Here is a 22,802-nt window from a genome sequence, read left to right on the forward strand (position 1 = left end):
CGGCTGGCCTCGCTGGTGCCGCTGCTGCTGCTGAAGCTGACCACCAACGCCGGTGACCGTGTGGTGCGCCGGGCGCAGAGGGCCGCCGAACTGGTGCGAGGCCACACCCTGGCCAGCAGCCGGACCGACGACGACCCAGACTACGCGGTCCTCCTGGCCAAACTGGATGGACAGCAGGTCCACATGAACATGAACGGATACTTCATCCTGGACAGGAGCCTCTTTATCCAAACTATGAAGGACATCATGACACTGATTATTGCCGTGGCTCAGTTCGACATGACTGCTTAGAACCAATAGCTTTGTCGCGGGCACTGGAAGTGGATGCATGGTGGATAGAAAAAACCGTCTGGATGTAGAAGACGTTCAGAAGATTAAACAACAAAACTAGAGACGCTGATATTCCGTTTAATTATTACCACAGAACACGGTTTGTCATACGCTTATGTTACGCTAAATCTCTAATTAAATTTACGACCAGCACCGATGAAGCGATAGTTCCTCACAATGTCATGCTCGCCGGGGCGAGGCGGCGGCGGCCGACGTTGTAGCAGCATGGCCCCGCCCTGGATTGGGCGGAGTGGTGGCCATCACTGCGGCCTGTCGCCTCGCCGCAGCAGCGGGCGTGCGGCGGCTCGTGGCACCAGCGCCAGACGCGGCCGCGGCCGCCGCGGAGCGTCTCGTAGTGGCGCGTCGCGGCGCGTCCGTCCGTGGCGCTGGCAGGGGGCGTGCCGGGGCACGGCCCGCCGACGACTTGGCCCGTGGCATAGCAGCTCCGAACGCATGAAAATAGACGACGATGTTAGCGGGAATGTGTATTTAAACGGCCAGCCGGTTAGGAGGGGGGGGGGGACACACACGACACAGCACGGGAGCGACCCGGTACACGCTAAATCCCGGAGGAGGCGTCCATAGCCTCCTGTAGCACGCTCTCCAGGGTGCGCCACCCGGCCGCGGACGGATGAACCCCATCCGACGCCAGAAAGTCAGGTGGCGGCACAAAGTGGAGCAGGAGCACCGGCGGTTGGCGGAAAAGGCGGCGCAACAGTTTGTTGGCCACCCAGCGCCGCCGCCGGAAAATTCGCGCCGACACGCCGCTGGATGGAAAGCCTGTGCGCGGAGGGATGGGCAGCACATAGACGCGAACGACTCCGGCTGCCAGGAGCCCGAGCGTCAGTTCCTGGAGGTTGGCGAGCCACCGCTGAACGCGGCAGTCCCTTCTGGCGAGGTCATTTCCGCCCGCCACGAGCGTGACCACGCGAGGACGGGCACGAACTGCGGCCCGGATGGCCCAGCGCCTGAAGCCGTCGTCATTGACGCAGCCTCCGCGAACACCGGCCGCCGCCACGGCAAGGTGGGGCGAACAGCGGCGGGGGAGGTGGACAGCATAGCTGTCCCCTACGACGAGCATGCCTGCAATGAGAAAAACAAAATTACGTAAGCCCTGGACGCTCCCAGAGTGGGACGCGGACGAAACCGATATAGCATACACGGTTGCGTATACGTCCAGCCAATCTGTGACCGACTAGCGCTGCAGCTCAGGCATACACCGTTGCGTACACGTCAGGCCAATCTGTGACCGACTAACGCTGCCTCTCAGGCATATACGGTTGCGTACACGTCAGGCCAATCTGTGACCGACTAACGCTGCCTCTCAGGCATCCACGATTGCGTACACGTCTGGCCAAATTGTGACCGACTAACGCTGCGTCCCACAGAGTGGCATACGGCCAGCAGTGAGCTGACTCCAGCCCATACACCGTTGCGTACACGTCAGGCCAATCTGTGACCGACTAACGCTGCCTCCCAGGCATATACGGTTGCGTACACGTCAGGCCAATCTGTGACCGACTAACGCTGCCTCTCAGGCATACACGATTGCGTACACGTCTGGCCAAATTGTGACCGACTAACGCTGCTTCCCACAGAGTGGCATACAGCCAGCAGTGACCTGACTCCAGCCCAGATGGCCCGCTGCAGACCCGGTGCAAGACGACCCCCAATCAGCTGCGGACCTGCGGTCCGGTCGCCGGGCCAAAGGCCGCTAGGCCACGGTCACGGTCAGCTGACGACACGGCGGGTGAATCACCCGGGCCGCCTCACGGCGCGGATGACGGTTACGTAATGACACGCCCGCGCCTGCGCCGCTGGCGGCCACGTGGCTACCAGCAGTTGCTGTCGCTGCCGCCGCGGCGCCACCAGCGCTGGAGGTGTCCACACCTACCGCTGACGTCACGATCACGCGATCGCTGGGTAGAGGTCACACGATTGCTGCTCGGACCCGCCAAGATGGCGTCAGGGTGGCTTGGCCTTGGGTGCACAGAGACATTAGGTCATGCGCGTGGACAGGGCGATGAATACAACAAGATACGAGGCTAGCAGTCTGGTGGCAGCATAAGACGTAACTCCCTGAATTGCGGCACGAGCGTAACTGCGTATACGGTCGCCGGCGCAAACGCGCTATGGCCGACGACGCGATCGCGGGCCGCGGCGCGCCCCTGCGGCCGTAGGGGACACCACAGTTGTCGGTGGTGCAGGAACCTGCGGCAAGGGCCCTAGAGGCAATGATAGAAAAAAAAATATAAAACAGCCAGCGACTGGTACTTTGGTCTGGCAGTTCCTAACTGAGAGCCGGCTGCCAGTGCCGCGAGCCCACTGGGCGAACATAAAAATACGACACCACGGCCCAGCCAGGCCATCTCGGCGTAATGCACCCACCACGTGGGGAGAACTCACCAGATGTGGTCCAACTACAATCGGAAAGACAAGAAGTAAGAACGCTGAACAATGTGTAGGATCAGTGTTCGCGGCACGGCGTGGGCGCACAGACTGAGCCAATAGTGTTGGAGCCACACGGCAGGTGTCGCTGCAGTGGCGCCCGCGGACAGAGAAAGTTTTTGCCGCACGACCCCGTAGGTGTCGCTCGTCAAATGCATATAGTTACTCCCTTCAGCGTCAGCCCCCTTCCCCAGGAGCGTGGCAGCGGTGTGGAAATTTAGACCCGGATTCGGTGAACTTGGCTGACAGCCCATCGGTTGTCCGCTGACGCAGAGTTTCGGCGAATGGTTCATCGGAACTCAACATTTTCAGATTTCCGGTGAAACTATTTGCACAAATTGTTGTGTTTTTTAGCACTGCATGACTGATAACATTATCTTTCTAGTTGAGGTTTATTTGCCATTGGGTCTACAGTGCAGGGATATTTCTATCTCGCACTCCTCTGAGATGCAAAGATAAGAATTTGTTATCTCTGCATCTCTCTGAGATGCAAAGATAAGGTCTCGAGGGTTCATAGCCAAAAATCAAGAGTTCAACTGATGATGGGTCAATAACCGAACGGCATTTTTAATGGCTATTTATGTATGAAACTTATGAAATAAAAACAAACTACTCTTTAAATATAATTTTCAATTAATTAGGAATAAACTTCAACATAGAAAGATATAGGATTCCTCATGGCTCACTCATGGAAGATCGGATATCTTTTCCTCGCGTGTTACAGAAAAACCTCGCTCCTTCGTCGCTCGGTTTTTCAGTAACCCGCTTGGAAAAGATATCCTTATCTTCCACTCGGAGCCATGAAGAATCCTCTCTGTCTCGTATATTTGAAGTTTTCTTACAATACTGCAGATCACATTTATCTAAATAAATGCATGTATCACCGTGTTTAAAGAAACAAATGGTATTGTGGTATATCATCATATTTTGGAAGGCTTGTGTCCAGTAATTTTGCATCAATCTTGGTATGTTTGGCCTCTCTTTATTTCATTATATTTCAAAGTCTCAAATTGTCAACATTACCGTGTATTTTATTGTGATAACATCCAACAGCACGCTTATAGCAAGGGGTTTCGTTCTCAGACATTGTACAATGCACATAAATGCATGAAGATCTACTATAGGTAGCAACAGCTTGTTGAGGATTTGACGCCAGCTGGTTTTATCAACTGACATTTAATCAAAAACTGGAAACTGTTACCACGGTTAGAAAAAATATATATTAGGGTAGACCGGGGCAAGTCGCCCCGCCGAGGTAAAACGCCTCACCGATGTTTCTCGGAACTGGCAAGGTTCTGGGGAAACATCATCTCTTCTATAAAACGTGCACTATATGATCATTATATGAGCAGACTGGAAAGAAATTGTGATGACTCTTTCGGGAGATATAGCCAAAAATGTGTTTTTGAGTGATTTTTATGTTTTGTTGTCAGATTATGAATCATGGCGTTCTTTTATGGTCCACATTAGGTTAACGACTTTTATGTATTTTGAACAACTATTGTCTAACGCTTATCATGCCGGGTTGGTTCGTGTTAAATTATGTCTTACTGGAGTGCAAGGCGTTGTTCTCTGACCGAACTACGTGATGGGGTAAAACGCCCCAGTAGGTCGCGGGGCAAAAAGCCCCTGGGGCGTTTTACCTCTTGTGTTGTTGGGGCTACCCACTTTCTAATGTTCGGTAGCTGGCGAACAGTAAGTTTCTATGCCTTTATGTGTATTTTCCTCAGCAACTGGATGGCAAAGGAAGTATTTTGTTAACATTTGCATTGCAATAATTTATTATTTGGTCTTATGAGTTAGGTGAAAAACCTGCTCATACAACAGTGTCATATGCTGAGCACCTGACAGGGTGGAATGTGCTAACTTCAGTGCCGTGCCTCCAGAGGTCTAACGGACCTCTCACATAAGATTTAGCCAACTACCATGTTAAATCTTTAATCTAAGGTATGGGGCTACTTGCCCCAGGCCGTGGGGCGTTTTGCCCTGGGGTTGGGGCAAAATGCCCCATTTGCAGTTGCTTCACAAATCACTTCCTAGCTTGGAGTCCGATCATAAGTGAATCAATTTGAGGGGTGCAATTTAAAGTAAAATGTCCAAAGAACGCATTGAGCACAAATTCGGCCTTTTAGGTGATGTGGGACAAAATTTATGTAGCAAAATAAATTATCTGGGGCGTCTTGCCCCAGGCTACCCTACTGCCCGGTTTGTGCTGTACATACTAAAGGCATCCCCAGCATGCAGGAAAAATTGTTTCGTTCAAAGCCCATGTTAAAAGTTTATTTCATTTTCCATTCACAATATGTGAGTTGCCCGAAGATTGGGTAATTACGCACACGTAAAGTAATGCTACATGACGTCAGGAACACCATGAGCTTTGAGCAGTGTCTTCAGCAGTTCCTTTTTCTCGTCTTCAGGTAGGAAGCAGGCTTTAGCTGCGTTAAAGTTCTGAAACGAAAAAAAACCAGCCTCTTCATGCCTCACTTACCTTACATATAATTGGTTAAGATAGGAACCTTGTAATAACAGTTTTTATTTTATCAGAGTAACTAGCAATACACTACACACCAAAGGAATACTCAGTTCGAGATCCAAATATCATCATCACATCCCACAGGTTAAGGACAGCAAGCTTATAAGGTTTTCACCTGATGTTTTTTTTTTCCAACGATAAACAGCGCCAGAAGAGCAAGACAGCGAAAAACTTCATCATGGCCAAGGCCATACAATCATCACGGCACTCGACGGCATCCTTACCATGGAGGCGAAGTTAGCCTCGGTGAAGCCCATACGACGCAAAAGGGTGTGTTCGTCCTCGAAAGAATACTGGAAGATGATTGTGTCATCCAAATTCGCTGAAAAGTTGGCTCCGTCCTCACAGAACCTGAAATCAAACATTCAATTGCATTTTATTATTGCTGTAACAGCTAAAAAAAAAAACTAAATATACACTAGACAGAAAGTGATGCCGATTATGTAAGGACATATTTGTGTTATGAGGTTATCGCTGGAGCCAACAAATAACTAAATGAAATTACTTTTATTAACGTTCGGGTTCCAAGCAGCCTTCGTCAGAATTACAAGTTAAAATGTAAACATACGTATCAAAATGCACATATTTCAAGCACACTGCGACTGAAAACTGACATGTTTTCAGTCGCAGTGTGCTTAAAATATGTGCACTTTGATACGGTTTTTTACATTTTAACTTGTAATTCTGACGAAGGTTCCTTGGAATCGAAACGTCAGCAAAAGTAATTTCATTTACATAGTTATTTGTTGGCTCCACCGATAACCTCATATCACAGAAAGTGATCTTTTATATAATTTTCAAATAAGTACGGCTTTGTTCTTATGAATTGAAGAGTCACCTTTGAATGGGATGTTTGGTTTGTGTGAGCGGCACTAGTCCGGCGTGATAGCTGGAGGAGGGACAGCACTCGAAGTGGACGCGCTCCTTGATACAGCGTCTATACAGCTCCTCATCCTCCAGCACGTGGTAGCCGTGACCGATCCGCTCGGCGTGCATCTTATCGAGCGCCTGTAGCACATACGTACTTATCTCAAAATGGAAAAAAGAGTTCCTTCATATTGGTGTTCCCCTTGCTAGGATGAGCAAAGAAAGGACACGATGAAACTCTTTCCGTCAGATTTAAAGCATGGTGGAGCACGTAAATAGCGCTTCAAGACGCCTCAATTACGTCTTTTGAGTTGTGCGCATACGTATTGATGATGTAGAGGGCAACTTCATTGCTGTAAATAACCACATTCACCATTTTTCGGCTGGACGATGAAGCTTGAAGATTGGCCAAGCTGTATGGTGGTTATATGTATACCGTGCTATCACACTTACAATCTGCACCATGAAGGCTGGGCCCATCTCCCCGGCGTGAACAGTGCGGTGGATCCCGCGCCGGGCCGCCTCCTGGAACACTGCCAACTCTGCCGCTGAGCTTTGTATGCAGCTGGCGGCTGTGAAAAATTAAACACATGTGCAGCAAAGCAGACATCAGCGCACTTTTGTTATAGCACCACGCATGCCTATAAATTGCAGAGCAAGTGGAATATCAGGGACGCGACAGCTAGGAAGTTATAGGAGCACCATTTTGTTAGCTAAGTATGTGAGAATGTACCCACTGGCGGTCGCAGCCGCTCGCAAAAGGGGGGGCCAAAGTCACACTCGCGGGACATAACATTTATCAGTCACTGGGGGGGGGGTGATCGGCTAATTTTTTACGTCCACGAGGCGCCGCGCAGTTGGCATTACTTATGCTTCATCCACCTCATTCTTGGGTGAAATCTTTAAGCATTTAAGGCAAAAGCACCAGTTCCATTTCCCGTCCCACGGTGTTTCCACCGGTCGGGCCACTGCACCACGGCGACGGATCGGTGTAGCATATACTGGAAGGTCGGGTCGGGCACGCGGATTCATGACCTTACCAGAATAAAACAATTCGGAAAAGTACGGATAGGTACCTCTTGCTTTGAACAAGCATGTGAAACCCAGAGATCATTTTCAGACTACGACATCTACCCATATAGCTGTTTGGCGGCGGGAGAGAATAGGTACACCGACCTCTGGAGACCCCCAGCCCCACAGGTTCCTGGTTTTCAAAACTGGCATCTGAGGGCCGCGCACGACTCGCGCGGGGCCTCGCAACGGCTCTATTGGGGCTCACTCAGCCTGCCTTATAGTCCTACTGCTAAAAAGACTGGCCCTGAGCCCTAAGGACTTCATCAGTCTCTGCCAGCCCCAGGACCCACACCGGCTCATGGGGTCCCGACGTCGAAATATGAGGGAATCTGCGCGGGACCATCAGGACGTAAAGTAATCTCGATCAGGACCAACGTACGGCTGTGCAGGAGTCTGCGTGAGCCCTGTGATCTTCAGAAGCCCACCCATGTATGTTTTCACTTAGAGGCCAGTTTAGGGCCCTCAGAGACCAGTACAGGGCCTGCAAACTGCAAAGGCCAGTAGTTTGAGACCATCAGAGACCGAGTTGGGCTCTCGGAGGCTTATGTGGGTCCTACTCATTACAGGCCAACATGGGGCCCTCAGAGGTCAGCGTGGGGCCCTAAAAGACCGGAATGAGCCGTCGTTGGAACCCAGAGGCCAGCAGAGGGCCCTCAAAGGCCAAGATGAGCCCTCCTCAGAGGCCAATGCAGGCCCTTAGAGGCCAGCATCGGGTCTTCAGCAGCCAATGCGGGGCCCTCATTGGCACCTAAATGTTCGTCTTGGGACACCAGAGACAGCAATAAGGCCACTAGAGACCGGTGTGAGACCCTCAGACGCCGGTTGGGGCCCCTGAGGCCGGTAAGGGGTCCTCATAGGTCAGATGTGGGGCCTCAGAGGTCGATGTGGGCTCTTAGCGGTCAACATGGGCGCTTGACCGCCACTGAAGTTCCCTCAGAGGTCAGTGTTGGACGCTCAAAGACCGGTGTGGGCGTGTTTTTTTAGCCTCGTGACGATCGAATCAGGGCCAGGGTCCCATACACCTATGGGGGCCCATCGGTTACTTGAGGGGGGGGGGGGGCAAATGATATGATGGCCCTCTTTATGTGCCTTGGGAGGGCATGGCCCTGATGCCCCCCGCGACCGCCACTGTGTACACATTACATACAGGCCTCTGAAATTACATACTAGCTAATGCAAACTCTATGCAGGCCCCGGAGATCCCACGCTAATCCTTAAGAAACCAAGCCGGCATATGGCGTCACCACTGGGCTTCTGAGGTGCACAGCACGAACCCATGAGGTCTTACTTTAGTGTCTTAGAGCCACGCTCCTTTGGCAGGGCCCACCCGCCACTGCCGAAGAGGTCTCATGCCAGCCATTGCTGGGCCTACGAGAGCCTCAAGTAAACCCACGCTGATATTCCATGTAAGATGCGGCCATACTCGTGAACCGGTGCCAGCGACGCTGACCGCCAAATTGACAGAATACGAAACTTAGCCCACTCATGAGTGAAATTTACGTCCTTTGATGGCGCAAGAAAGAAAATGAAACATACAAAAAGCTTTTCTAGGACTTTTGTTCGATCTGAAAGGTGGGGCCAAAAGATAGTATGGCCCCACCTTTCAGCACCAAAGGGGGGGGCCATGGCCCCCGTGGCCCCCCCCCCTGGGACGCCAGTGAATGTACCGTACCTGCTTGTTATTTTGCGAGAGCTTTTTTATACTAAATAGCAATGCTCGATGGCTTGCCCGAAATATCTTCACACGATTCAGAATCTCCATCCTCTGGTATTCACTCAAAAGACGTTGTATCGCTTCCTATTCATTCGCTATATTCATTCGCTAAAGCATATGCTCACCGTCGCCGTCCTTTGGCACGGCCATCGCCTCGTCTCCTGCGATGTCCATACCCACCACGCCCTTGTCGCGGTACTCTGTGCAAATGTCCAGCGTGTCCATGTAGTTCTCTGGGGAGCAAATACAGCGGATATACGATAATGAACGCTCCCTAACATATGCTGTGCTCAATAGATTTTCATGTTTGATCGGCGAGGAAAAATGAACTTGTTTCGGTGGCAAATGTGACTTCATAAGCAAACAAACTGTCGTAATACACCATGGTATTGTCGATGAACCTTACGGATGGCCCTTACGATTGAAATAGACGCTCATGCCTCACATATAATATTAAATAGCAAGGTCCCATCATAAGGCTACCTGTCGAGCAAGGTCAAGCATAATCATCTACAATCAAAGGACGCTCTCACTTCTCTCATCTCTGAATTGTTATAAGGGTGACCGAGGTCAGCGCGAAACGCCCTACGAAACACACACAACCCCATCATTCCCATGAACAACAGTCCGGTACCAAATCGGCTGATAAAAGCATTATTGCATGCACCATGACGTCTTTTCCTACCGGGCATCCCCCTGATGCAGCAGAGCAGGAGGCGGGCGGTGACGCCGAACTGTTGCTGACCGCGCGCCAGGCCGCGCAGCGCCGCCTCCGTCACCTGGCGGGCCGTCACCTGGCCGCCGGCGCCCACCAGCAGGCGCGGGCTGAACCGCGGCTCCGTGTACAGCACCGCGCCACCAGCCTCGTCCTCGACAAACTCGAACGCCACGCGCTCGATCGCGGCCAGGTCCCCCCTGCGACGCGGCGGTGCGTAAACTGAGGTCAAGACGCGTGTCATACCACATAAATAGTAAGTCAGTGGGACTAAATTGATTGCATTGAATTACATAAACTGCATGCCACGCAACTAATGACTGACAAATGTAGTGCAACTTGCAATGAAACAGGCTTCAGCGTTATTGGTGTGCGAAAATACCCTAGAATGCCTTGTAGTGAGAACAGCTGTCATGACCTGAATATAAAATACCGTATTATAAAAAAAAATTGACAAAATAAAAATGATTTTACGAAATGCAGTAACATCCAGCATAACATATGAATATTATAAATTGACATCCAGACACTCTTACAATAATAATCATTCAAGCACTCATAATGAAACATACAAAGTCCCCACTCCATAAAACGTGAAACGTCTTCGTTTCACGTTTATATGTACGGCCTTTATATGTCGCAAAAGCCGTTTGTAGGGATACCGTTCGGCCAACATGTCTTACTCAAGTGCGGGCAGCAGCCATTGGAATTTCTCCAGGCAGAACGCCAGATCACCCGGCGAGTTTATCTTTAAGGTTTCTTCGAGATCCTTCAAAGCGCCATTTCCAGGTAACGGCAAGTTCTTCTGTCTGAAATGTGTTTCACATGTCTGCAATCACTTGATGTTGAAAAGCTGACGCTAAATTAGCATATGCATAGATAACATGATTCATGTTATCTATGACACATGCAATAACAAAGACCATGGTCAATTGAAGCAGTTGCACATAGCTAAGGTATAACTTGCATATTCTCCCGATAGATTCGGAAAGGCTAGCGTACATGAGGCATGTTCCATATTGGTAATTTATACGAGTTAAGATATCGCGATACTTTGAAGACCGCTTTGAAATTATAATGTCACCTGTTGTCGCAAACTGTTCGTTCTCACCTTCTGAGGTCCCAGAGCGTCGATGAGCGCATCGAGCCTTCCAGGTGAACATGTAGATGAACCTGACAAAGGAATGGCACAACTCGGAGGCTTGTCATTGGTGGCTACAAGTATGTTTTGTTTTATGTTAGCGCCCTGAAGGCGTGGCATTCTGTGTCGTGGGATTCAAGCCAACAGCCTTGGCAGTCCCTTTCTTCAGTGATTTTTTTTACTATTTTATCTCTAATTTCCGGTGACAGTAAAGTCATCAGCTCTGCTGGCTTCTGAATGATCCGTTAATGTATGTAGATCACCGTCCTTTTCGTCCCCTTCCTTCGGCGGTCCACAATTCATCCATCATTTGTGAGTGCGACTGTTGATATGCAAGAATTATTCTTAAATTACGAGTAGATCAAACTTACGCTACAACAAGACGGCAAGGCATTACATTATGTTCTCTGTCGAATTGCGACTGTGCATTCGGAGACAGACACTATTATCGTATCGGCAGGAAGAGGGCACATCATTTTAGTCCTTATCGTTTTATCGGACAATACGTCAGCGGTCAGCCGATAGATATCGTAGTTCGCTGCGCCGAATTGAAACGTTCAGCTGGCGCAATAAGTATGTAGCAACATCTTCAGTGTGTTTTTTTTTTACGCAACACGGTGGTGCATCCATTGCAATGCATATATTTTGCAAAATAAAAACATGCAGATATATGTACCTGTTCTGTTACAAGGATCCGCTTTTCAATGTCGGGCGAAAGTCAGATCAATTATTTCATACGTATCGTAAAAAGCCTCAAGACGCCATCTGCAGGCTCACCCCGATTGGTCCCACAATACCGTCTCAAGGCACGATATGACAGACACATTACCAGGAGTCACGATAGCTGTGACTGAAGACAGTCGTCACAGCAATAAGCGTCAGCTGGCATAAGCAGCGCCAGCCGGAGCCGCGTTAGCTGCGCATTACACATTCAGCGAGAGATGGATAAGGCAAGTAAGCATTTATGTACAATTTCCAATGCCCATACATGCTGTTCACTAAAAGATTTCACGAGCAAATCCACGCCATTCTAGCGCATCGTCAGCACCGACTCACCCGGCATTTGACGGGAGTGGAGACCCTCTCAGTGATGTTCATGGCGGTGGAATGACCCCGGTGCCCTCTCAGTCCTGCACGGACACTCGTACTACTGACAGGGGCGCCGGCCCCTGTCAGCCCGGTTCCGGGTCGGCCGGGCGGCGTGCACGGTGGGATAAACGGACATGTCCAGAGGTCAGAACTGTTGCAGCTTTAAACCAGAGTGCGCAGGCGGAGAATGAGGTTCAACTGCGAAATGTGCCGCTTATTTCAAGAGCATTGAATTCGGCGGAATGAAGTCATCATCATAATTCACAATGAGTTTATTGTTTATGCGCATCGTGTTGATAAGTAAAAATAAAATTAAAAAATATATTGCAATGCAAGCTACGTTTTTAATATTCGTTGCACACTATGCAATGAGCTAAATACCTATCAGTTACAGTGTTACAGTCAGCAGTGTATCAACAGCAAGATAGGTACAGCGTTGTGTCTAGGTCGATATTGCTGCTGCATTATTTAAACGGTTACAACTGCATAAATAGGAAGATGTCTGAGATACTTTGATGCAGCAGTTTTTCCCATTAACTTCATTGATTTTGCATAAGCATCTAAAGAAATGGTGTGAAAATTAAAACTTCTAAAGGTATGCTTTACAATAGTCTAAAAGAGGTTTTCTGCTTTCCTAAAACTTATTTTTGAATAATGTTCTAATATTCTTTGATGTAATGTCTCATAAGTAATTAGGTTTACTACAATAACACTCTGAGGGCACCAAGTCATTGCACCTGGCCCTGGGGACTGAAATTTTGATTTCTCGAAAATAGGTATATCGAGCAAGTCAGGCGTTGGCCTGTCTCCGGCCCGGCGCCGCCCCGGTGACGGTGGCGACGCCTGGGGTCAGCTGCGCTCACAGCAGGGGGCGGGGCCGCCAGTCATCGGCCGGACTGTGTTCCCGGCGGCGCCAGACGCTCCTCAAGGTCGCCAGCAGTAACCGACCAACTATTGACTGAGCTGGAGCGTGACACACCGCGCCCCGCGGTCCCGACCACGCGCTGAGGAACATGGAGGTCACTGAGAGAGTCGCTAATCCCGCCAAATACCGGGTGAGTCTGCTTATCGGTCGTGAGATAAAGAAAGATGTGACAGTAATTTAGATAAAGCGTTGTTTGTTTGCATGTGGCTGCTAGAACCGTGGTGACAAAAAGACTTGCGTCTTTTGACCACAATGCGGGAGATCAGCGAAGATCATCACTTATAATTGTGGCTAAATATCGTACAAATATAAACGTGAACGTAATGATAAATGCATTGTTCATGTGCATTGTCATAGGAAGCATGAATCTTGATTCATGTCATGATTCATGTGTCATGGTAATCAATCATGATTCACGTTATCTATGGCATTGTGCATGCTTTCTAAAAAAAAAAAAACGTTATATAGTATATACCTTACAAGTCCTTCGCCACTTAAGCTACATTTAAAACCACATCCTTCATAATATAGGTATACATATATGAGGTATATGCATTATGCATACAACGACTCTCACTCAGCCATTTGACTGGCCCCGTGTCACCATAGACGCGCCCACAAACCACCAGTCTGATTCACCCCACTGATATCTATCGATATCAGTGGGGGCGAAGGATAAGTTTGCTTGAGACGAGATAGCTATCACTTTAGCCGAGTAAAAAAAAAACATGATACCTAACTTGCGTTATATGGTAAGAATATTCCCACCGAATGACGATAATCGACAGCGCTGTCTTTATAATTACGATAGAGCAAACAAGCGATATTCGGACAAAGTATAGTATGTCGAGAATTCACAGTGCTTTGAGCAAACGTTGTTTTGTAATCTACATACTGTTGCTTATGCAAAGCTAGGAACGTCTAACCTTTCTTAAATATGTGCTTTTAGAACGCTGATATCTATTGAGCGATAAACACAAAAGGCAAACCGGAAGCACCACACAATATGCAATGTATTGTATTTACACGTTAGGTATTAAGTAAAGTACTGAATCCGGAAGGTCCGCCTCATCACGTCGCACAAAAGAATTGTCATTTCGAGTCCTTCGTTTCTCGCTAAATTAAGCAGCACGATATTGATCGCCACTTCAGGCTTGCATAGCGGGGGTCATTGCCAGTGACCTAATACGGTAATACCTACACCCCCTAATCCGACCGTCGCGTCGGTGCGTTCTCTACAGGTGCACCTCCACATTCACCTGGATGGCGCCATCCGCCCCTCCACCATCTGGGAGCTGAGCAGGTCAGTGTCTCTCTAAACAACATCCACACGTCTCTGGGCCATCTGTATTATCTATATACTATATCTGCTCACTATGGCATATGCCTGCAATTACAACGATTTGAACGGCATGTCCCATGCAAATGATAGTGCTTACAATTACAGTACATTTCTGATCGTTACGGTTGACGTTTTCAGACAGAAGAATTTACCGCTGCCTGGAAATGGAAGCCTGAGGGAGCTCGAAGAGACTATGAAAATTCGCTCGCCGGTGGACTTGGCAAACTACCTAGCCAGATTCAAATGGATCTGCCCAGCAGTCATGTACGATGATAACTGTCAACTGATCAATGCTTTCCTAGGTATTATTGGAGAACAGGGAAATTAGAATAGTTTTTAATCATGTGAACGGGAACCGGAGGGTGCATGTAAGTCGAACTATATGGTGGTGTGTGGTTTCAGTATTGTTGTAAAAGGCCACCCTTTTTATGTTCGGTCTTTTACGCAAATATATAGATTAGATAATAGATATAGATTAGTCCGAAACCTTACATTTTTAGTGGGTATACCTACCCATGTCAGATTTCTGTGTCTAATATGTCAAATTAAAAATGTCAGGTTTCTCACTAAACAATAAGCACAAATTAGCACATATGTAGCAGCTAAGGAAACACGGCTGTGTTTCGGGACATGCACTGTCTGAGGTCTCATTCAAAAATAATTAAACGCACTTGAGTCGTCTAAGCAACTAGTATCGCCAAATTGCATCAGACGATTTCACAAAATCACTCGAAATCATGTACACTCGGGGGCAGATTGATGTTCCACCACTCCCTACCCATCGGGCGATCCCATGGCTCAGCACTGGCTGCTTCCAGTGTTGCCTGCCCTCAGCACTGCTCAGCACTGCCTGCCAGTGCCAGTGCTGCCAGTGCTGCCACTGGCAGCAGCCAGTGCTGAGCCATGGGAGCCCGATGGGTAGGGAGTGGTGGAACATCAATCTGCCCCCGAGTATACCGCCGCAGGGGGGACCTGGCCGCGATGGAGCGCGTGGCGTTCGAGTTTGTCGAGGACGAGGCTGGTAGCGCGGTGCTGTACACGGAGCCGCGGTTCAGCCCGCACCTGCTGGTGGGCGCCGGCGGCCAGGTGACGGCCCGCCAGGTGACGGAGGCGGTGCTGCGCGGCCTGGCGCGCGGTCAGCAACAGTTCGGCGTCACCGCCCGCCTCCTGCTCTGCTGCGTCCGCGGGTTTTCCGGTCAGTGTGGAGCACTCATCTCTCTGATCGACCTCGCGTAATAGAATGTCCACAAAAATGGCAATGGCAGTTGAATTATCGCTTGAGAACCCAATAGTGGTGGCGCCCGTTTAGTAGACGTGCCTTCTCCAGAACGATAGTAGTTAAGGTATAGAGATCACATTCGACTGTCGGCTCAGCGGTCGTCTTGCGACTTACGTGCGCGATCAGAGTTCAATGCGTAACACCGTCTGCCGTTTTCAGAATACTACGACGACGTCTTGGAGATGTGCACTGAGTTCTGGGACAAGGGAGTGGTCGGAATGGACATTTCGGGAGACGAGGCAACCGCCACGACCGAAGATGGCGACAGTGAGTGGCCCGACAGATCTCCTAGCGCCACTGCACTTCATGAGTTATAACGGGATTCTTATGCCTCAAACAGGTGTTGAAATATTTTTATGTATTATCCATCCTCACATATTCTGACGAAATGGACTTTTGGTTTGATAACATTGGTAAGACCTCTGTAACGCCGATGGTTTGAGATGCAGCTCCTGCTTGGTTCTCTGACCTGTGACAGTGACATGTCGACAGTGCACAGTTCTGAGCAGCTACTGCAGAGGGAGATTGCACTGTTCCAGGAGGCGGCCCGCCGCGGGATCCACCGCACCGTGCATTCAGGGGAGGCGGGCCCCGCCTACATGGTGCAAATAGTGAGTGCGACACCCCGGTACATATGTACCGCGCTATAGCTGATCAGTATAGAGCAGGGGTCGGCAAATGGTGGGGCATGCCCCCTTTGGGGGTAATGGAGCCCTTTCGGTGGGGGTAATGAGGGATTCTGAGAAAACTTATCTTTTTAGAGTTAGTGGCTCCATTGATGGAACCATCGTGACTGTTGCATCCCAGGGTTCAAAGATTAGCCCAGGTCAAAGGCACAGCACACATTGATTAGATACCAATTTTCACGTAGCTGCTCGCCTCACCATCTCACCGCGGCTCCGTACAGTCGTACGAGGGGCGTTCAAAAAGTTCTCGGCCCGACCATGAAGGAGTAGAGATACGACGTCGACTTATTAGACCAAAAATGTTCATTTAGTCAAATAACCAGCGTTAAGACAAAAACATTTCGCGCAGCGCTTCGCGAGAGGCCCCTGGGTCTCCACAGCCAAGTGGGTTTTGAACGCATCTGGCACGTCCAAGACGGCTGCTTTTGTCTCCTTGCTGTCAGCGAAGTTGCCACTGCTAAGCAATTTCCTTGTGTTGGGGAAGAGGTGACAACCTGAGGGTGCAAGGTACGGATAAAAAAGTGGCTGTGACAACAACTCGAGGCCACAGCTCACTGCTTCGCTGATCGTCACCCTGCTCATGTGTGCTGGTGCGTGGTCCTGGATCAGGCGCACACTTTTAGTTAGCTTCCCTAGTCTCTCCTTGATATATGCTGCTCGCTACTGTTATCGAAGGGAGGTGTAGTATTCATCATTAATTGTGCGCCCCTGTTTTGGAAAGTTGACGAGCAGAGCCCCGCCAGCATCCCAAAATGCAACCACTGTCACCTTGCCGTCTGACTTAACACGTCGCACACATTTGGTGGCCTTTACTCAGTGTGCTTCCACTTGTGCAACTCGGTCACGCCCTTAGGGTCAACGTGTGACACCCACAATCCCTCCACGGTAACAAGTAGTTCAATGAACTCTTTTAGATCTTCGATATAGGGGCCAAAATTTTCGCGTTACGCCTCCTTTCGAGTTTGCCTTTCCTCTGGAGTCAGCAAACGGGGGATGCATCTTGCAGAGATCTTAAACATATTAATACGCTATCGAAGAATGGCTTTGAGGAACCTGATAGACACCTCCGCTTCTGCTGCGTTGTTCCAGACCAGAACATTTGTCATTTTTCACAAAGAAGTGTTTATTTTTCATATTTTCTTGAGTCAATGCTGTTGATGGCTGCCCAGTGTGGGAGTGACCATTAATGATCTGTTGACCAAAATTGAACAGAGATAACCACTTTTTGACGCTACTGTAAGAAAGACAAACCTCAACATGTGTTGGCACTAGCTTTTCGTGAATAACGTTTGGTGCATTTTTCTGCAACACATGAACCAAATCACTGTTCTCTTCTGGGCGTCGCCCATTCTGACCGGGAATGGCAAACTATGTTACGATTAATTAGCAGCCTGAACCAATCACAGGGCAGATTGGCTAATGGCTACGTAAGTGGACATCCCAATAGCACATCATTGAACACACCGCGTTGCAGGCCGAAATTCCAACTCCTTCATGGTTGGGCCGGGAACTTTTTGAACACCCCTCGTACAAAAGCAGCTGCAATTTTTAATCTTCGCCCGTCTGTTGGCGTTTCCACAGCCGCTAACGTAAGGGGGATGAGTCGATCGGACCCCCGCGGCCTCTCGGACTCTGAGATGGAGCTGTGCATAAAAAACGAGCGTATTACCCGTGACTATAGGAAGCCGCTGCTGCCCATTTCTAAGGTCCTTGGTCATTTCGTCTCATTCAGGAGGTCAAAGACAAGTGTCGAGAAAATCGGGACCCGCTATGACTTCTTGAAGTGAGATTTTATGGCTCAAGATGATCTCCAGAAAAAGCTCATTAGCCAATCATGATCAATATCGGTCCAGAGGCCACTTTACCGACAGAAAAATAGCCGCCTGCCGGAATTTTTCGCCTAAAGACCGCTTAACCTACGGTAAAGCGTAAATACGGTAAGCGGTAAAGCCCTATCCACTTACATGCTCATCGCGCTTACTCATCGTATGTGAAGCGCATGCTCATCGTATGCAGTGGTTTTTAGGCAAAAACTCCGGCAGGCGGCTATTTTTCTGTTGGTAAAACTGGCCTCAGGTTTTCCCGGGCAGGTAAAGAAAAAAAATGATTGGCTCGAGGGTACAATTTGGTCGTGATCCAACGGCTTTTACGTGAGCTTTTAATGAAAAACCACCCGCCGCCCCTATATGTACGAGGGTTAAATGAGATACATTAAATGTTTTGTGGACGAAATGTCATGTTTTAAATTTGATGCATCGGAAATGCAGAAATACCCAAAGAGTTCCAGAAAGGTATGGAATTTCAGTAAACTTGGTTGTGTCAGCAATGGGGTCTGAAAGGTGGGGGGTAATGGCCCTGCCTGGCGCCTAAAAAGGGGGCACAACCCCGAATGACCTGCCGACCACTGGTATAGAGGCATTCAAACCTCAGTGAAGTGACTGATAGTTGATGCCGCACGAGTTGTATTATCCGCAGTGGTAACCGAAGGCATTTATATCGTTCTAAAAAAGTGAAAAGAATGTAGGCCTCGTTTGTTCTCGTTGCGCATTCCGCTTCCCTCAATGAACTGCTGTTTTAAAATTTCAAGCGAGTTTGGTCGAACATACATCCTGTTGCTCATTTCTATCAGAAATGAGCAATTCTTTATCCTTCTAATGAGCATATATCCAGTAACTATGAACTAAAATACCATACCATAACGCTCTTTATTGCTTTATGCGTGTACAGGCGCTCGATAAGATGCACGCCGAGCGGATCGGTCACGGCTACCACGTGCTGGAGGATAAGGAGCTGTATAAACGCTGTATCAAGGAACGCGTCCACTTCGAGTGCTGCCCCTCCTCCAGCCACCTGACGGGCTCGGTACCGCTCACACAGACCAAACACCCTGTTCAAAGGCGAGTCCATTGTTTCGGTTCGTTGGTGATTTTTTGTTATAGTTTTATTGTTGGCTTTTATTGGCTACGTATTACCTATTTAAAAATGTCAGGATCACTGTTATTATGAAATAACCGCATGAGACATTTTATGATCAATGAAAAACGTCTCATCAATAACATATAGTATTTCTATGCTATCGTTTAAAGTTTTTTCTCTGTCACTTATCAGCCCACTTGTATTTCACTTCATTCGATTCATTTTCAATAAACAATCTGTTATACTTCGTGAAGGCTCAGCATGCTGGTTCAGCTACTGTGCTGTGTATAACTTTAACTTGTCGATCTTTGGATTGATGGCAGATTCTACGAAGACGGCGTCAGTTTCTCGGTGAACGTGGACGACCCGACCGTGATCCAGGGGAATATGGACAGCGAGTATTCGCTGATGCGCCGAATGGGCTTCAACGAGGCCATGTTTGCTACCATGGTGAGCTGGATTTCAGCCACAAAACAGCCAACAGTGAGCGGGATGTTCAATGGCTTGCGCTTACTGTTGACTTATTTCTAGCCCTACTTTCTCAGTATCGGCCACCATAAATATACCTACTTTGCAATATCTAGCCGTCCTTTTAACTGTCTGTCACTCCGGCTAGGATAAGGTTACTTGGAGGAGTTGCTATCATCGGTTGCCTGGGTAAGCTCTCCTTCAGCCTGGACCGGGAGCATAGAAGTTTGATTAAGGAAGGTTTTAGAAAGGCTGTTGCGACTGTTGAGCTTAGCATGAGGCGAATTTCCCCATCCAACAGGGGATATTGTCCTTCGAGTCGGCTATGGGACGTTAAAAACGCTCTTTTCTCTTTCAGAACTTCCATGCGGCCAAAGCATGTTTCCTGCCCGAGAATGAGAAGAAAGAGCTTTTGGAGAAGATTTGTAAGGCATTTGGATTCCCTGAAACGTACTGAAGAGCGGTTGCACTCGCACCAGAGGCACGTGAATGGCTCATGAATCCGTAAATCGATTCCAAATCGATTCAACATTGCTCATGAAACGAATAAATGACGGCTATGTATGATGATTCGTGATGATTCAACGTTGTGTTTCTACATCCAGTGACCAGTCATTATCAAACCAAGCCGGTCAAACATGATTTTGATTGAAATACACCTGTCAAAAACAATGTTTGATGCTGATTGATAATGCATAGATATTATTCACTATGAATATCAATCATTAGATACTAACACGCTCCCGGATCGGCCTCTCAGCCAACTTCGACATTGTGAGAGGGGGGAGGGGAGGGCACATATTTCGCCACAGCAGGTTATCTCGGAAAGTAGGAAAGCTAGGAAGACTCGAAAACATGGACATAGCTAACTATGTCTATAACAATATATACAGCTCGTTACAGGGACGTAGTCAAGGGGGGCAAGGGGGCCATGCCCCCTGAAGGCGAAAAAAACTAAAATTCAATAAAAGATAAAAATAAATAAGAACAGCTGCACCACACCCCCAAAAATAGGTAGTGGGCCAAATTCGAGGAGGTTCCTTTTTGGAGGGGGTGCGACACCAGTCCGCGACCTGTGGCCTCTCCCTGAGCGAAATCCTGGCTACGTGCCTGGCTCGTTATGAGATCTTTCAGAATCATGAACGTCATTTTTCGATCAGGTCATCGCTGAGATCACTGGATGTCACCAAAAGTAAAATTATCACGAATTCTGGTTCCGATTTTGACAACCTTTCACAAATCGGCGCATAAGTCGGAAACCAAAAGAGCTACAGTGCCGCGGAAAGCCGCATTCGTTAGATCAACGGTTGAGCTAGTTACCAGAGGGCGAAAACTCAGTTTGACGTTTTTACAGAAAACGTTTTTTTCTGCAATTCCTTTTGACACCAAGCTTGTGTTACCTTGATTTTACCGTAATCGCGTTTCTCTCGTCGAGACGCGTCGAATGAGCTATAAATTGACCTGAAAGGCAATTTTTTAAATTGACCTCAGGTCAAGATCACAAAAAGGTCAGAGCTCTGTTCGTCCCCCGTTTATTTATCAGCAAGCTGCGAGCATGCTGCTACTTCTTGGCCCCTCATCGGTCGAATTCAAGTGGTCTATTCGTTGGACCAATGAGAGGCCAAGAAGCGCCAGCAATAACTTCCTTATCCTACCAGGCGGTGGGGGGCATTTTTTTGCCCCCCCCCCCTTTAGTTTTTTCGATATATCTCGAGAACCGCTGCGCCGATCGTTACCAAACTTTCAGTACCCTCCCGGGAGTAGCTAGCGCACATGGTGACCAAAAAATTTTCCAAAGGCTATGATAGGTTGGCCGCTAATGACGTCAGAGTGACGTCATTTTTGCAATTTTCGACCCAAAAAAGGTTTCGCGGGAAGAGCTGTCAGGCCTACAGCTTTAGAGATACAGAAAAATGTTTCTGACATATAAGGTGTGGAATCAAGAGGGCTACAAAACTAATATTTCGGTTTTTCGAATTTTTTGGATTTTGACCCCCAAAAATAAAAAAATAGATTTTTTGAAAATAATAGCCGAAAAATCCAAAAAGTTTTTTGAATTTCGAAAAAACCGGAATATATGTGATAGTCCCTACCGCCTTCTATCTACATACCAAATTTGAGATCAATACCTCTTTTTTGGCCAGGTTATAGCGAAAAAACTGTTCAAAATTGATGACGTCAAATTTTCAAACTCAATTTGTAGCAATTCTAGACCTCGTAGCGCAAAACAAAGACCACCATTAGACTCCCCGTGACGAGTTGCATCGAATCAGTACCCATTTTATGCAAAAATATCAACTTTGAAATTTGACCTTTTTTGACCTGACCTTGACCTGACCTCCACCAGAAAGTGACCTAAACCGTACCTGATGGTCTTATAACCAATACCATTGAGCTGGAAATGAAAAACTAGCCATAAAACATGCATCGCACAACCTTAGTAAAGTTGGGTTCATGTGGTGACCCTTGGTGACCTTTGGTGACCTGACCTGTGACCTGACCTGGTATGACCAGTGACCTCTAATAGCAACATATGTACTAGACAACTGACGCCGTATCGCTGATTTTCGACAAAATGCGTTTTACTCGGTTCAAGTTCAATGTACAAGTTCAATGTATTTCGAATCATTCCATTGCATGGTTTAGTATTTGATTCGATCACACACACAAAAGACATGGTACACCTACCCCGTCCCCCCCCCCCACACACACACGTACACGCACACATGCACAAACACTGCCGCAGTAGACTGATGAGTGCAGAGCAGCCAGCGCGTCACAATTTTCACGGATATGACAGAAGGCAAAAGCGCTAGGCAGCAAGGTGGCGAAGAAACTCAGCGTGTGTTCCAGAGCTAGTGGTGGTGGGTGGGAGGTGGTTCCAGGAGGTTGCCGCTCGGTAGGAAAAAGCTCGTCTCGACATTGATAAGCGATAATTTGGTAACTCTAATGCACCCGACAGCGTGGAGCGTGTGGCGCGCGCAGACACAGCCGCCCGTGTTGTGAACAAAGTGCGTAATGCCGCGGGAGCGAGCGGGTCCTTCAGCGCTCTGAAAACACGAATGTTGTCGCGATAGGTGACTAAATCCGTGATTTTGGGCCAGCCCAGTGCAGACAACACGGGGGAAATGTGATCACGGTGTTTCGCCCCAGATACGATTCTAGCTGCGAAATTAATGACTTTCTGCACCCGCTTGAGGTGACAACCTACAGCCCCGCCCCAGACTGAGAGGCAGTAAATGATGTGGGGGAAGACATGACATTGAATGAGAAGT

General features: G+C 48.4%; 2 protein-coding genes across 5 annotated transcripts; one reads left to right on the forward strand and one right to left on the reverse strand.

The window, feature by feature from the left end:
* Positions 1-5,028: 5,028 nt before the first annotated feature.
* On the reverse strand, positions 5,029-11,987 carry LOC122379638 (adenosine deaminase-like). Its single transcript, XM_043361985.1, has 9 exons — positions 11,879-11,987; positions 10,793-10,854; positions 10,365-10,490; positions 9,652-9,881; positions 9,092-9,199; positions 6,632-6,750; positions 6,150-6,319; positions 5,536-5,662; positions 5,029-5,226 (listed from the first exon to the last, which is right to left on the reverse strand). Exons 1-9 carry the CDS (start codon positions 11,918-11,920, stop codon positions 5,128-5,130), a joined length of 1,083 nt encoding a protein of 360 aa, XP_043217920.1. The 5' UTR covers positions 11,921-11,987; the 3' UTR covers positions 5,029-5,127.
* A 494-nt stretch (positions 11,988-12,481) lies between these two features.
* Positions 12,482-20,199, forward strand: LOC122379637 (adenosine deaminase-like). 4 transcript variants are annotated; one of them, XM_043361982.1, is made up of 9 exons: positions 12,482-12,966; positions 14,078-14,139; positions 14,317-14,442; positions 15,144-15,373; positions 15,617-15,724; positions 15,950-16,068; positions 18,871-19,040; positions 19,383-19,509; positions 19,886-20,199. In XM_043361982.1, the coding sequence occupies exons 1-9, from the start codon at positions 12,925-12,927 to the stop codon at positions 19,982-19,984; spliced, it is 1,083 nt and encodes a 360-aa protein (XP_043217917.1). In that variant the 5' UTR covers positions 12,482-12,924; the 3' UTR covers positions 19,985-20,199. The 4 variants fall into 4 exon arrangements, with proteins under 4 accessions (XP_043217917.1, XP_043217918.1, XP_043217916.1 ...); XM_043361983.1 differs by having other exon boundaries at positions 12,490-12,966; positions 14,317-14,906; positions 15,125-15,373; XM_043361981.1 differs by having other exon boundaries at positions 12,490-12,966; positions 15,105-15,373.
* Positions 20,200-22,802: the final 2,603 nt, after the last annotated feature.

This window comes from Amphibalanus amphitrite, unplaced genomic scaffold (assembly GCF_019059575.1).
Source record: "Amphibalanus amphitrite isolate SeventyFive unplaced genomic scaffold, NRLGWU_Aamphi_draft 000081F_arrow, whole genome shotgun sequence".
Taxonomy (NCBI): domain Eukaryota; kingdom Metazoa; phylum Arthropoda; class Thecostraca; order Balanomorpha; family Balanidae; genus Amphibalanus; species Amphibalanus amphitrite.

Bases quoted from the DNA above. Each gene is read 5' to 3' on its own strand.
- LOC122379638 (XM_043361985.1), bottom strand. From the start codon at position 11,920: ATGAACATCACTGAGAGGGTCTCCACTCCCGTCAAATGCCGG. The intron at 9,200-9,651 runs GTAGGAAAAGAC...TTTGCTCCCCAG, and splicing joins CTGCATCAGGGGGATGCCCG to AGAACTACATGGACACGCTG. The intron at 6,320-6,631 runs GTAAGTGTGATA...TATGTGCTACAG, and splicing joins CAGCCTTCATGGTGCAGATT to GCGCTCGATAAGATGCACGC.
- LOC122379637 (XM_043361981.1), top strand. From the start codon at position 12,925: ATGGAGGTCACTGAGAGAGTCGCTAATCCCGCCAAATACCGG. The intron at 12,967-14,077 runs GTGAGTCTGCTT...CGTTCTCTACAG, and splicing joins CTAATCCCGCCAAATACCGG to GTGCACCTCCACATTCACCT. The intron at 14,443-15,104 runs GTACGATGATAA...ATGGGTAGGGAG, and splicing joins TGGATCTGCCCAGCAGTCAT to TGGTGGAACATCAATCTGCC.